This window comes from Nestor notabilis, unplaced genomic scaffold (assembly GCF_000696875.1).
Source record: "Nestor notabilis isolate BGI_N333 unplaced genomic scaffold, ASM69687v1 scaffold33529, whole genome shotgun sequence".
In the NCBI taxonomy this organism is placed as follows: domain Eukaryota; kingdom Metazoa; phylum Chordata; class Aves; order Psittaciformes; family Psittacidae; genus Nestor; species Nestor notabilis.
In genome coordinates, this window is record NW_009945635.1 from 1 (window position 1) to 13,788 (window position 13,788).

The 13,788-nt window shown below is 41.0% G+C and overlaps 1 protein-coding gene across 1 annotated transcript; it reads left to right on the forward strand.

Moving 5' to 3' along the window:
• Nucleotides 1-3: 3 nt before the first annotated feature.
• On the forward strand, nucleotides 4-6,701 carry PSMB1 (proteasome (prosome, macropain) subunit, beta type, 1; the record flags this gene model as incomplete). Its single annotated transcript, XM_010022952.1, has 6 exons — nucleotides 4-92; nucleotides 1,172-1,279; nucleotides 2,734-2,815; nucleotides 3,259-3,388; nucleotides 4,888-4,994; nucleotides 6,428-6,701. Coding segments are annotated over 6 exons (702 nt in total), but the record flags the coding sequence as incomplete, so codon positions are not given.
• Between the last annotated feature and the right edge of the window lie 7,087 nt (nucleotides 6,702-13,788).

Genomic DNA, 13,788 nt, shown 5'->3' on the forward strand with positions numbered 1-13,788 from the left:
GTCGCTGGTTACGAGGACTCTAGACCTGAAAGGGCCTACGAGCTTGGCGCGCCCCTGCAGTCCCGCTTCTCGCCCTACACCTTTAACGGAGGGTGAGAAGTCGCAGGCAGGGGGCGAGGCGGGCTGGGGCACCCTCTTCCCGGGGGAAGGGGCCCTGAGGAGGGTGGCGGTAGGGCTGGTCTTCCTCGTCTTGTTCTTGCTTCTCCCCTGCGCCTTTTGTCTCCCCTTACGAGCGCTTCTTTGTAGAGAAGGATGGGCAGCGCGAGGAAGAGCTGGTCTCGCTCTTGCCCTGGGCCTAGTGTCCCGCGGATCCTTGCAGCTCTGCGGCATGTTCTTGCTTGGGCCTGTGGCTTCCTGAGCTTTTATGGGGCGAAATAAGCACCTTCCGTTGCCCGTAGGGTTGTTTGTTTGTAAGCGGCTCAGGAAACCCATGCACTGGTCCTGTTACCAGCTTTTAAACCTGTAACTGGGTTGAAAGCTATCCTTGTCGTACCTGTTAAAGGTAAGTGATGTTTTACAGGTATTTGCTGTGAGTTGGTGACAGGATCTGGCCAGGATAGTGTTATTTACATTTCGTTTTTTCCTAATACCTAGTTGTCTTTTGGGGCATCTGTTTGTTACTTAATGGTAGCACACATATGGCAATAACAAAATTAGTTTTTTTGGAAATAAATAACATCAGATTTAAAGAGTGATAAGTGTAATTGTCATGGTTCCCAGACTGAAAGTCAAAAACAAAGCACTGCACCAACTACTAAGAAGGAGAAAAGATGACTGTTGTAGCTGAACCTAGGACAGTATTGATACTGATGTTTAGCAGTTGGTTGGAGAGTTTCTGCTTGGAGAGGCAAACTGTTTTAGAAGGGTGAATCTTTCATTAGCAAGCATCTAAAATTACAAGTACATAAGAGTCTGGTTCTTGCACTGTATAGAAACTCTGTTTACCCAGTTTCCATACAGTTTTTAGTTCAAATAGAGAATCACGTGCGTGTATTTTCTTCCTCCAATCTTGAATTGTGTAGGGATGTGCTTAGTGGGATACATAGCAAGGAATATAAGATGCTTGTTAAAATGTGAGTCTGGGTATGGAACTACTGTATCGTGCATTCTTCTGGTGCGTAAGAAAATATTAGTGCTAAAAGTTATGATTATATGAATATTCTTCTTCAAGGACTGTGCTGGCAATTGCTGGAGAAGACTTTTCTATCGTTGCCTCTGACACACGACTGAGTGAAGGTTATGCAATTCACTGCCGGGACAGTCCAAAATGCTACAGACTGTAAGTCCACATCTTGTAAGAATTGGAACACAGAGAAAGATCTGCAGTGCTGAGCATGTCACCTGCCTGGAATGCTCTGTCACTTTCTTTAAGCAGAATCCTCAGAAAAAATTGTTAGAAAATTGATTTTAGAGTCACGGTGACCCTTGCTGTAATGCAAGATGTGATGTGATGTTGTAAATACAGCCACATTTCTTGTTTCATGCTGTTGGTTGATAACAGAGTATTTTTATCATAGCATGATACCAAGCACATAAGCTTCATAGGTTTCTTGTTTAATATTTATCTGTCTGGTTAAACAGAAGTGCTTTTGTCTTAACTGTAGCAAAACTTAGTCCTGTGGTAACTCATCCTGCTTCATCAAGACACCTGGTGTTGATATAAAAATGTGCCCCCTGCTGCCAGTAGTTCTGTCTCTCTAGTCAACCATCTGGCACTTCGAAGAGGTGTTTGTTTTAGGGGAGGTAAACCTGTCAGTAGTTCCATTGTTGAACTTTTTAATGCTTATTCTGTGTTTATCTCGACTCACCTAGATAGTATCCACATAGTTAAAAATAGTATAGTTTACATTCTTCTGACTATAGCAGGTGCTTACCTAGGCTGCCATCAGCTACGTAAATATTTTTTTGTAATGTTTGCATTTTGGTTTTTTATTGATGATACAAGATCATGTGAACTTATATTTCTCTTGGCTAACTCCTTACTGTATCTTTGACTCTCATACTGTCCAAATGAACATTACTGCGGTACAGTCTGCATACTACACATGATGGCTTTGTGTAATTCTAGTGACAGGCTGAGAGAAGATTTCAATTTAAACTGTTTTCGAATGATTGCTTTGTGTTAGTCTGTGTGTGTGAATGTTTGTAGGCTCTCAGCAATTTACTAGAAATTAAATTTCAAAGGTGCATTCCTGTAGTTAGTGTTCATGAAATGTTTGGAAACCGAGCAATGAGCTGACCTTCTGTAATGCAGCCACAGCCAGGTAACTTCCTTTTGCTCTCACAAAAAACTGCCTACAGCATCAATGTTACATAAATATTGTACAGTCTTAACATCTGGCCAAATGGAGTAAAACTGGGCTGAGTGATCCAATGTAACAGGCTCCCCATCTCAAAAGAGATCCAATAACAAGACTGAATGGTAATAGCTAGGGTTGGGGGTGCACGAAGGAATTGAGAATGTATTTTTGTCGGTCTTACTGTGGAAGTCAGTGGATTGAAGACACACATCTGTGTAGTCCTGCACGTAATGAGTGCCATCCAAGATGTGGGTTGCAATTACTTTTTGTAGACAAATATCTGTTACTACTACATTTTAGACAACTGCTTTTGATAGCATTAGAGAACCTGAAAACACATTTGGTAGTATTGTATTCATAACAATCTACTGTGTAAGTAAGTGGTGTGGTTCGTACTGAATCTAAAATCACAACAAAATTTTACCTTTTACAGAACCGACAAAACGGTCATTGGATGCACTGGTTTCCATGGAGACTGCCTTACCCTTACTAAAATCATTGAAGCAAGATTAAAGGTAGCTAACTATCTTACTGCTTTTAGAACTTACATCCTTCTTATCACATTTGAGACCAATAATATGTTATGTTTTAAAATACAAGTTTTGATGGTTTTCTTCAAGTGTCTTACTGTGACAGAACTGTGACAACAGAGTCATAACTGCGTTGCTGGTGAAAGATCAGGCAGGGGAAATTGGTGCTCTGTTTTTCCTAAGTGTAACAGCACAAATTGAAAGAATGGGAGACCTCGAGAGGAGAGTGTTAATGAGGCAACATATATTCTTTGCAAAACTTTGGAGAAATGTTTATTCGGGGCTTATTAAGAAGGCCAGTGTGTCTTCAGTCATCATGCTAGTTGATAATCTTGCTTAGCATCAGACTTTTCTGTAGTGAGGTTGCGGCAAATGTGATTTTGATTTAGTGTTTGACTTTCTTCTTGGACATGCCATCCCACTTGCAGATGTACAAGCATTCCAATAACAAGACCATGACTACTGGAGCTATTGCAGCAATGCTGTCAACAATTCTGTATTCTCGGCGTTTCTTCCCTTACTATGTTTACAACATAATTGGTGGACTTGATGAAGAAGGTAAGACTTTAATTAAAAAAAAAGAAACAGGGGCTAAATTCCTGTGGGTGAATAGCTATCTTTTTACATCTCAGGTGTACTGATGGAATAACAAAGTTTGTGTTCCTATTCCTGACACCTGCCTTTAGGCATTATGGTACTTAGGTCAAATCCAAGTTATGCACGTATTACCTCATTTCTGCAACTAACTGGATCTTCCATTTCTGAAGGTCTGAAAGTCTAAAAACTGTGTTATTATTTGATAACAATTGAAATCTGCTGATCTCTCATACTTTACTGTAGACTGGAATACTACAGCACCTTCTAGATTTCTTTATGTCTTCAAAGGAGATTGTAGTGGTAAAATTGTGTATGTTTTACTTGGGCCGGTGAGTGTGGTAGAGGTTATTAAATATGAAGATTTACTCCAGAGACATGTTTCTACAAAGATATCTTTAAATGTTAACTAACCTCTAATGAAATCACGACTTCTACATGGAAGCTATAGTTCAACATACGGACCTTGTGGGACTTACTGGGCCCTTGTCCAATGATTTCGTTGAGTTGCTAAAATACTCTGGTCTCTGAGCAGGAGCTCAGAGGTGGTCTTGTTTGGATAATTTCAGTCACTCCCCACAGTTTGTTGTTACCATTAAGTTGCGCTGCTTTCCCAGTCTTGCATAGACATGTCTATATGTGGAATCTGGAGAGGGATTCGTCTGCTCTGCATAATGGTACATTTCAGATTATGAGGGTGCTGTAGCAATTGATAAGAATCAAAGTGCAGGTTTGAATGCGTGGGCTTAATTTGGGACCAGCAAAACTGTTTTGATTTAGTGTTACATTCTGGATCTCTGCTAGCTTTCTCAGGGCTGTTCAGCCACCTGTGCTGTGCTGCCAAGTGCACTGGCCAGTTTATTAAAAAGGGTGCAGCCCATCTGAATAGAAAAGCTGAGCTTGGCCAGGTGCTGTATTTTGACTAGCATGTCCTCAACAAACCCTGATGCCTCAGAGCTACAGTGCATCTGCATTTCTAATGTCAGCACATGCTAATAAACTTTGCACAACTTGGCCTGACTCCAGAGGGAAGTGTGTAAGAGACCAAAGCATCATCCCTGGTTCTGGGAAGGCAGTGCAGAGGCATCCAGGCGTGCTCTCTGGAGGTAATTCAAGAGGTGTATAGTTCAAAAATGATGGCTAAACTGCCTCTGTGTTAGCTTTAGAACCAGCAGAGCAATTTGTGCAGCACTGCGCTCTAGCATATTCTCCTGCTTTGATTATTCTGCATTAGGACTTTTTCTGTGGTAAGTACAGTAGAAAACGTCTGTTAGAGCATGGCTGACTTAATATTGAAAATAACCTTGCGTATAGTACCAGGCCACAACCATAGTTAGCCTACTGTCGAAAGCATTGTCTGAACATACTGCAGTGCTATTTGGTTAAGGGTGGATGGGATCTGCGATACTCCAGAGACTGCTTATGGAGAACCTGTCTGGACTGTGATTATTTTTTTTTTCCAGGGAAGGGAGCAGTATATAGCTTTGATCCAGTGGGCTCGTATGAGAGAGATTCTTTCAAAGCAGCTGGATCAGCAAGTGCAATGCTGCAACCCTTACTTGATAACCAGGTAAAATAGTTCTCTCTCCCCCTCCCCCCACCCATTATTTCAGTAAACAGTACAAGTAGGACCCGTTAATCTCCATACATTTATAAATTCGGGGGCTTTAAGTTCTCAGCAGAAATCAAAGTTCTGCTTTAGAATCTGTTCAGGTTTTTAATAGGTTGCAAGGTGGACTATCTGTTTAAAATACAGGTAAATATTTTAATTGGGGAATTAGGGGAATTGTGTTTCACATAGAAGCTGTTTGGTTTTTTTCCTGTTGGCGTGTTGTTTGGCATTTTTTTGGGGTTGTGCGGTTTTTTTGCGGGGGGGGTAGGAGGGAGGTGTTGTTTGTTTGTTTTGGTTTTTTCCTAGCTGACTGTAAGTATGCCTGTTACTTAGCATGAAATAATACTAAATTAAGAAGATGGAATTCGTAGGTGTATATAACACATTTTATTACTGAACGTATACTTGTTTAGAAGTCTTAAGTTTTGTACAGCTCAGACACCACTATCTAAGAATGTTCTTACATAAAACTGATGGAAACTTCTGTCTAAATATAGTTGAAGAATATTTTAATATTTAATTGGAGCTATTAGATGTTGAGTGAGAGAAATACTGAAGCATGTTTTACTCATTTTACTCTCTGACATTGGTGTTGGTATTTAGTCATTTGAGCCTGATGTCAACACAAGTTTAGTGCTTAAAAAAGCAGTAAGTGCTCTTAGTTCTTAATAGCTGAGAAAGGAATAGAATTTTTTTTTATTATTATTATTTATTATTGTATTTAAAGAACTTCAGGTTCTCAGCTTCAACTTAGTTTTGAATTTTATTAACTAAGGAAAATAAAATATCTTCTGCAGAATTAAAGTTGTCATAGTAACTTTTTATCACTTACGAGTTTGAGGCAAAGTAAGTGACTTTCCCGTCCTTTTCCTGTTCTGATGCTTAAGTGGACGCTTGAGTTTGTCAGCTAAAATACACAGTTTAAAAGGAGTGGTTATGCTCCAGGCTGTTATTTTTGAACTTTAGGCATGTTGATGAATATTTGCTTTTAAGAGATGTTCCCAACTCTCAAACACCAGAGAAAAGGCTTGGGTGCAGTTCTGATACTGCTAACTCAGTGAGCAGTGTCTGAAGGATTAGATGGGTTCAGTTCTGAATGTTCATTGTGATCTTGTAGATGCTGAATGAGTGGGAGGAGCTACACTGGCTGTGTGCTGGGTATGCCTCTAGTTACTTTTGTAAGAGTATCAGCAGTGGCAAAGTTCTGATACTGATCATGCAGCTGTGAACTATGTAGAGGAATACTTTCGTCAGCTTTGGATTTCTAAACCAAGCCAACCATTTCTACTTTTGAAATTGTCTGAATCTGCTCAGTCTGTTGCAGAGGCTGAAGCAGCTTTCATGCTAGATGGATCATACTTCCTTTAAAATGCATTTTCATCTTTCCTTAGATCGGATTCAAGAACATGCAAAATGTGGAACATCTACCCTTGACCCTGGAAAAGGCTTTGCAGCTGGTTAAAGACGTCTTTATTTCTGCTGCTGAGAGAGATGTGTACACTGGGGATGCGCTTAAGATTTGCATTGTCACAAAAGATGGAATTAAAGAGGAAATCATCCAATTACGAAAAGACTAATTCAGTTTGCTTATAAACATGTAATCTATGATGTACTATTTACCTGTAGTATGGAGACATCTGTCTTATTAAAATTTTTCAATAAGTTTGGCTGCTGTGACAGTGAATATTTTCTATCTTTGTGAGAAGGGATAGTGGTTTTAGAAACCAGAGCAGTTCATGGCAAGGAAGCGGCTTAAGAGTTACAAGTCAGTTTTGTTCATTTCACTTATTGATCAGTCTAATCCCAATCTCAGTTTAATCCCCTTCTCTTCAATTCCTTATGCTACAATACAGGGGAGATTAATTTACTAAAATTTAGGTTCACAGGCTTTTCTGATAATGCCTTCAGTTCAGCCTTGGTTTAGTGAGAAAAGAATTGTTCTGTTCGTGCCGCCTTCTCTGTGCTTCATAGCTTGCTTTTCCTATCTTCTCCTTTATCTCCCCGACAAGCTATCCTGACATTTAACCTCCCTGTACTTATTTGCAGACTATAAATTTGAGTCACCTGAAACCAAGTTCTTTGTGTAAGAGGGAAGAATGTTAAATGGAGTCTTCCAGAATTTAGTCCTGGATTCTGCATCTGGGCTCACCTCTACATGTTTCTGTTTGGTTAATGCCAAAAACCTGGAGAATTGCATTTTTCTGGCTACTGGTGGAAAATAACTTAGTATAGAGATTCCTGAACGCCTTTAATATCTGGGGGCTTTGTTAGCCTTACTACTGCTTTTAATTCTTGGGAAATTGCATCAAGTGTAGACTTTGTCTAACGTGCTCTGGAAATTGGGTTGAGTACTGGGACCTTCAGAAAAGCAGAGTTGTATCATCAAGGGCAAAATAATCTTCTCTTGCCCAGGAATCCTTTTACAGTCTGTAGCTACTTAGAAGAGGATGTATAAAATACCATGTTGCTGGATGTGGCATACTTGTTTTTTAAAAGAACAATTCTGCTGATGTGTTTGACCTTATAGTAGTAACCTTGGCTTTGGTTCGGGTGTGGCTGATTGCCTTCCGTGCAGCATTTTGGGTGCTGTGCATTTTTCCTAGCTCTGGCTACTCTTCACTGGCAATGACAGTCTCGGGGTTTCTGCACAGTTTGAATAGGGGGTAGCATTTTGAACCTCGGTAGTCAAACAGCTAGTGCGTTTAAACTGACTCTAGCTGTGTTTAGGAAATGCAGTGAGTGGGAACTTGGAAAAGCAGCCGTTTCCCAAAGTGTTCAGGAAAACACTTGACCACTGGGTGCCACTGTTGGGCAGAATAAAGAGGTAACACCTCATCCCTGGATAGTTGGGCAATCTGAGTAACAGTGTGGCTGGATTCACTTGGTCACACAAGTCAGAACTTCCAGATGTGTTCAGGTAATTGTAAAAGTCATCTTAAATAGACACGGTTGACTATGACTATGCAGCTGTGTGCTGTTCTGTACTGAGCAAACTGCACATGGTACAGTAATTCTAAGAACAGAAAGCTTTTGTCTACCTAAAGCACAAATTAAATATGTGCTCTTCCACTTCTATAAAATTCAATTAAAGCACTTTGAGCTCAGCTAGTATCTTTGATACTAGATTTGTGCTGAATTGCTCAAGTGTTTCACAACAGCTTGTTACAGCTTTATGCAATGTTGGTGAAGTCTGGTTAAACTAAATGCTAGTTAAGCTGCAAAGAAAAGCAGCTTAAAGGTAACAAATTGACATGCCTGCCTTTGGACTGGGTCTGTTTGCAGTATGCAAGATCTAAACAGGGAAGGGCAACAAAGGGAACTATGTAATTTGTACCTAAATTAATGTTCTTAAAGCATGCCAAATCTGTAGGAGATTTGCAGTGATTCAGTTAAAAAAAAAAAAAAAAAAAAAAAGTTATTTTGGATGTTTTTCTATTTAAGGGTAACATTTACATCCAAAATAAATGTGTGTCCAACAGATTTTAGGAGTTACTTGTTTTAGTTTGAGGCATCTACGCTTGTCTCTGTAAGATGTTTCGGGAGAAATACAAGGTGGTTAAAGTGTCTCATTTTCAGTCTCAGAAGAGATACAGCAGCAGGTAGTGGGGGTGCAAGTTTTCCTGCTGCTGTGTGTCAGTGCTGCTGTCCTGTTGGAGCACTTGTGTAGATGAGATGGCTATTTTGTACCCTTTTCAGTTGCCCATTTCCCTGCAGAGTCCATCCGGCTGAAGGACCAGCAGGGGCTGGGAGCTTTTTCACAGGCCCATTGGACCGAAAGTACCAAAGTTCTTTTACAGAAGCAGGTAGCACTGCATTCACTCCCCCGGTGATGTGGGAAGGTTTGTTCCCCAATTTGTCATCATCACAGCTCGTGCTCGGAGCTGGGAGTTGCAGGAGTGACAGAAGATGTACAAAAATGTTCATGGGCTGCTTGGCTAGAATTAGTTGGCTTACTCAATAGTATTAAAACATTTGAAAATTACAGATGTCAGATGTGTCTTAACAGATAAAAGGCACCAAGAGGGGTTTTTTAAATCCACCAAGTTACTTTGCTGTGTGAAGATTGTCATCGCCTAGGGCTGGAAGGTAGGAATGCCCTAACTGTCTGCAGCTTCCCTTATGCTATGCCTGTACTTCGTATGTATAAATCAGGCCAGTAGTCATCTCACACCATGGCTACAATGTAAATTAATAGTTTATGAAGCACTTTGAGCACTATCTGGTTACAGAACTGCCTAGGCAGGTAGGCTGTAGAGAGAGGTACAGCTAGGCAAAACAAACGCAACAATACCACTTAGGCGGCATCACCAGAAGCACAGGTCTGGGTTTGGCATATCTACTTGGCCAGGGATTAGACGTCTTTAATACAATTTTATGTAAGAGAGGAAGGAGAGCAAAAATGTGTGTCTTGCAATGCCTTTTCTTATCATTAAACATGTTATGCGTGTTTTAAAAAGAGAGCTGTGCTGCAGGACTTGACTAATCTTGGAGCAAGCTCTTCTAACCACCTTGTTCAAGAACTTGCAAGTGACAGGGTGCTGTAGCCACACCAGCTAGCTCAGCTTCATCTGCAGCAATAGTAAGGGCCACCTTAAGATGGCAATAGTTAGTTGCTGTCACAGACTTCAACACAATAACACACCATGTGGGTAAAACCAGTCATACATACTTTACCAGTTTCCCACTACAACGTGCTTTACAGTACTGTTTATTGAGGAGACAGGAGGCTTTATTTTGATCTCAGCCAAATGGCAGCATACTGTTGCTTATATAAGGGACTGTACAAGGTTAGAATCAGCCTTAAAAAACTAGGTTTGAATTAAAGTAGACCTTGCTTTGATTTTGAGCGTTTTCAGCACTTTGTTTATGCATCAAATCCATTTTGTGTGCAGGGGAGGGAGCTTGTTACTATGGAAAGTGAAAGTGCTTGATAGGATATAAATACTGCATATGTGCTTCTAAAGCTTCAGTTAGCTATGTCACAAGGATAAGTTTAATTTTCCTTTAATTAAACCCAAAACTTTCATAAAGCTGAAACACAAAATGTTGTTGTATAAACCAGATACTGAGCTTTCTCACTCTAGGATGACATTTTTCCTTTCACAGCAGGGTATGCCTGTAACACTACATATACCTCAATGTGATGGGAGTCAGGAGCAGTTTGCTTCTATTTAATTGCCATTTCCAAGAGAAAACCATTTAAATGGAAATTATGAAACTATTTAAAGTACAGCAGTTTGAAGTGCTCCTACTGCAACTTACTCTTTTACGTTATTTATTTACTTAGGGGACAAAGTGGTATTTTCCCACACTTGAAAAACATTCTTGATAACCCAGAATCATCCATCCTGGAAAGAAAGAGAAAGTTGCCTTGGCAAATGACCTCAGTTTAGTGATTCAGGATTTACAAAACTAAGCTTGGGGAGAGGCAGCAGGAGCAAGTGGGGAATGATTAAATCAGTGTTCATGTGAATCTGAGCAAAATAAAGTAGTCGTGTTTCTCCCCAGCCTACTAGAAGATAGTTTTAGGAGCATAAAGTAATTGCTGCATTGTTCAGGGTTCCTGATCGGAGCTGAACCAGCTTTTGAGTAGAAGGGATTTGGAAATGACAGCTTTCAAATTCCTCTTTCTTTCAGCTATTGCTTTTGTTCAGTGTGAATGTCCTTTGTTTTTAGGCCGTTTGGGGCAGTCATAAACCAGACAATATGGCACATGGGCCTGAAGCTAACTAGGATTTGTCTCCAGATCTGCCTTCTCAAGCCAAATTCCTTTTGAAGAAGGGGTTTTGCCTGTGTGAGTGCAACAGAGTGAGACCAGCCATTTCAACCATTCTTTCAACTCTAATATGTAGTTAGTTTAATTGTATGGACCGTTTTAAGTGCACTTCCTTTTGCAAGCAATTTCAACAAAGTATTCATAATTACGAAAACATGGTTTAGCAGAAAAACAAACAAAAAATCCTCAGTATCTTTCCTGTTAGGCTGTTCTTGGCCCTTTTCCTAGCAGTTGCTGGCAAAGTTCAACTTCACTGTTCATTTCAGAGGCTCAAGTGGGGGTAGGGATGGACTTCACTGTGGCCTACAATAATTAATATTCTTTGGCACAAGACACGTAATAAAGGGGTACTGATAAGAGAGTAGTACCAGAAATTCAACCAGTCCTTTGTGCTTTATGTCCAAGAACCATAAAAGGAAAGTTAAAGAATAGTGTTCTCATTTTTGCTGAGGAAGAGGAACAAGAGGTGGAAGATTACAAGTTGTCCTGCAGTGTTACAGGTATTTCATGGCTGGAGTAAAGTGCTTTAGGCTTACCTAAGACCTGGCTTCTCTGAAATTCAGAGACAGCTTTGCTTAGCTTTCTCGAGCCGCATAAGTTTGGTGATCTCCTTGGTGGTTCTACAAGAAGTCACTGGTGTGCTGGTTCACCCGAGTGCCCACCCAGGTGTGGATGTGTGACATCTGCAGTGCCTGGCCCACTGAGGTGGCTTAGCTGGACAGGATTACAGCCCCTCTGGACCAATGCTCTGTTTAACCAGGCTTTGCGAAAACCAGCTGTAATCAGCTTGGCAGTCAGGTCTGGTGGATGATCAGGCTGTTTATTGGTCTTCCAATACTGTGTTCTCCTACTGGAGACCCTGGGTGGCTCAGCTGAGTGCTGTTCTCTTCTCCACAGCCAACCTGGGCTGCTGCTGGAGCTGTACCCAGCTGAGGGGACCTAGGAGGTGAGAGATGCTGTGAAGTGCCTCAGGAGTCTGTCTTATAGTAGGAGCCCAACGTCCCAGTAGGAAACACTGCTGTTTGTAGCTTGCTTATGCAGCCTTTGCAAAAAACCTCATGCACTGAGATGCCAAAAAGTTAAAAGGCCTGATGGAGGGAGAGAAAGGAAAAAAGAGAAGGGGGTGTCTTTTTCCCAGGTATTATATATAAGCAGCTGCTTTGGAAAAGCTGCATTCCAGTGTCACTGCCTTATGCCTGATCTGAACTTTTCTTGACATGTACCCTTGAATGCAGAATGGTTAACACAATCTCTATTAAGTCCCATGGCAAACAAACATTTTGGTGAGGCTGGTATTTGTTTGCTAGTTGCAGACAAGTCGATCTCATTAGAACTGCATTTACAACTTTTGCCAAGTATTTTGAAACCGGTTGACATGCACAACAGCTGCCTGAGCCGGAATGGCATTCCATTCTCTGCCTCCATCTTATTAGCGCAGGGGATGGGTTGATTAATGACAATTAGATGGGATTTTTAAAAATGAGAGATAATTTGTCTTTGGAAGTGTGTTTCCCTTCTGTGATTTTAAATAAGGCACAAAGTCTGGGGTTTTATGGCTTTTCACAAAGTCAAGAGAAGTGCTCACCCTGAGCTAACCCACAAAACTTGAAGTAAAAACATTTTAAAGAGTGATGCAAAGTGTTTTCAGCTGGTACTTAGTGCAGCTTTTACATTAAGCTGGTCTTTAAAAAATCCAACCAAGCAAGAAGGCTTCAATGATGACACTTAAATTTCTCTCATACAACTCCAACATGGGGGTAGGGGAAGGAAAACCTTGCTTTCTGTATGGCATGTTAAGTGATCCTGATGGACGGGATTCACGCAAACTTACATGAAGACCAGTGTGATGTGGCTCAGGTCGTTAGACTGGTGTATAACAGAGTTTATCTGCATTCCTTACATCTCCAAAGATGTCACCTGGGTACCCAGTGTCTCCTGGCCAGCTGTCCTGTTTCACACAGAGCACACACTTGGTCAGAGCTGAAAGCATTTCCACAGGTCTGTGAGGACCCAGTTTCCTCCTCATTTCTCCAGGCCCTCAAAGCAGAGCTGTGGAGCTCACAGCCTTGAATAGACAGGAGGCTCTTGGTTCAGCGCAGGCTATTATATCTAAACCACCAAATGTATTTTGTTCAGCTCTACAGACTTTAAAGTCAGGCTGTGATGTCCTTCACCTCTGTTAAGGTGCTTCTCTATCTAAGGGACACTCTCCAACTTCTCTGAGCAGCTGGGGAGCCACAGTGGCCAAAGCAGCCATTATATACAGGCATTCACATGCCTAATTTAACCCATAAAACTCCTACAGAAACATTTGAGAGGTTTCTGGCAGTTTAGTTTAAACACAGTGTTTAGTTTAAGCCCAGTGTTGGCAGAAAAGCTGCACTCATTTTTACTCTCTGCACAAACCTGGAGCTCTGAGTTCCAGTTCATGTTCCCAGATAAATTTAACTATGGGTCTAGAAGCTAACATTGCAGTTAAAGTGAAAACAGGACAGTGAATCAGACTCCTGAAATAAGTGAGGTCCTTTCGCCTAGTTAGTTCAGATTAAAACAAAATAAAAAGTAGCCTTCTGACAAGAGAAGGCACTTGCAGGGGTTTAACTAATATTTTCACCTGCACAGGTAGAGAGGTTTTTCATAAACTGTTTCCATTCAAAGCATTTTGGAGCTACTCCAAGAATTTAGTTTCTATTTGAGACTACATAAATCTGCCCTTTTCTTGCACCGTTTCCTCCTCACACTCTTGGTAGCAAAAAGAACCTCAAGGCCAAGCTACCCAACAGAGACTAGTGGAACTAAAACTGGACAACTTGAGTGTCCAGTTTGAGATCCCAGAAGTAGTCTTGACTCCGAACTGGAGACTAAAAGCGACCTGGTTGTTGGTTTTAACTGAATCGATCCAGTTCATCTCATTACAAAGTAAAGTCAGAGGTGGTCTCATACATTCAAGCTTCACCTTGGAAGCTGTAGAATTAG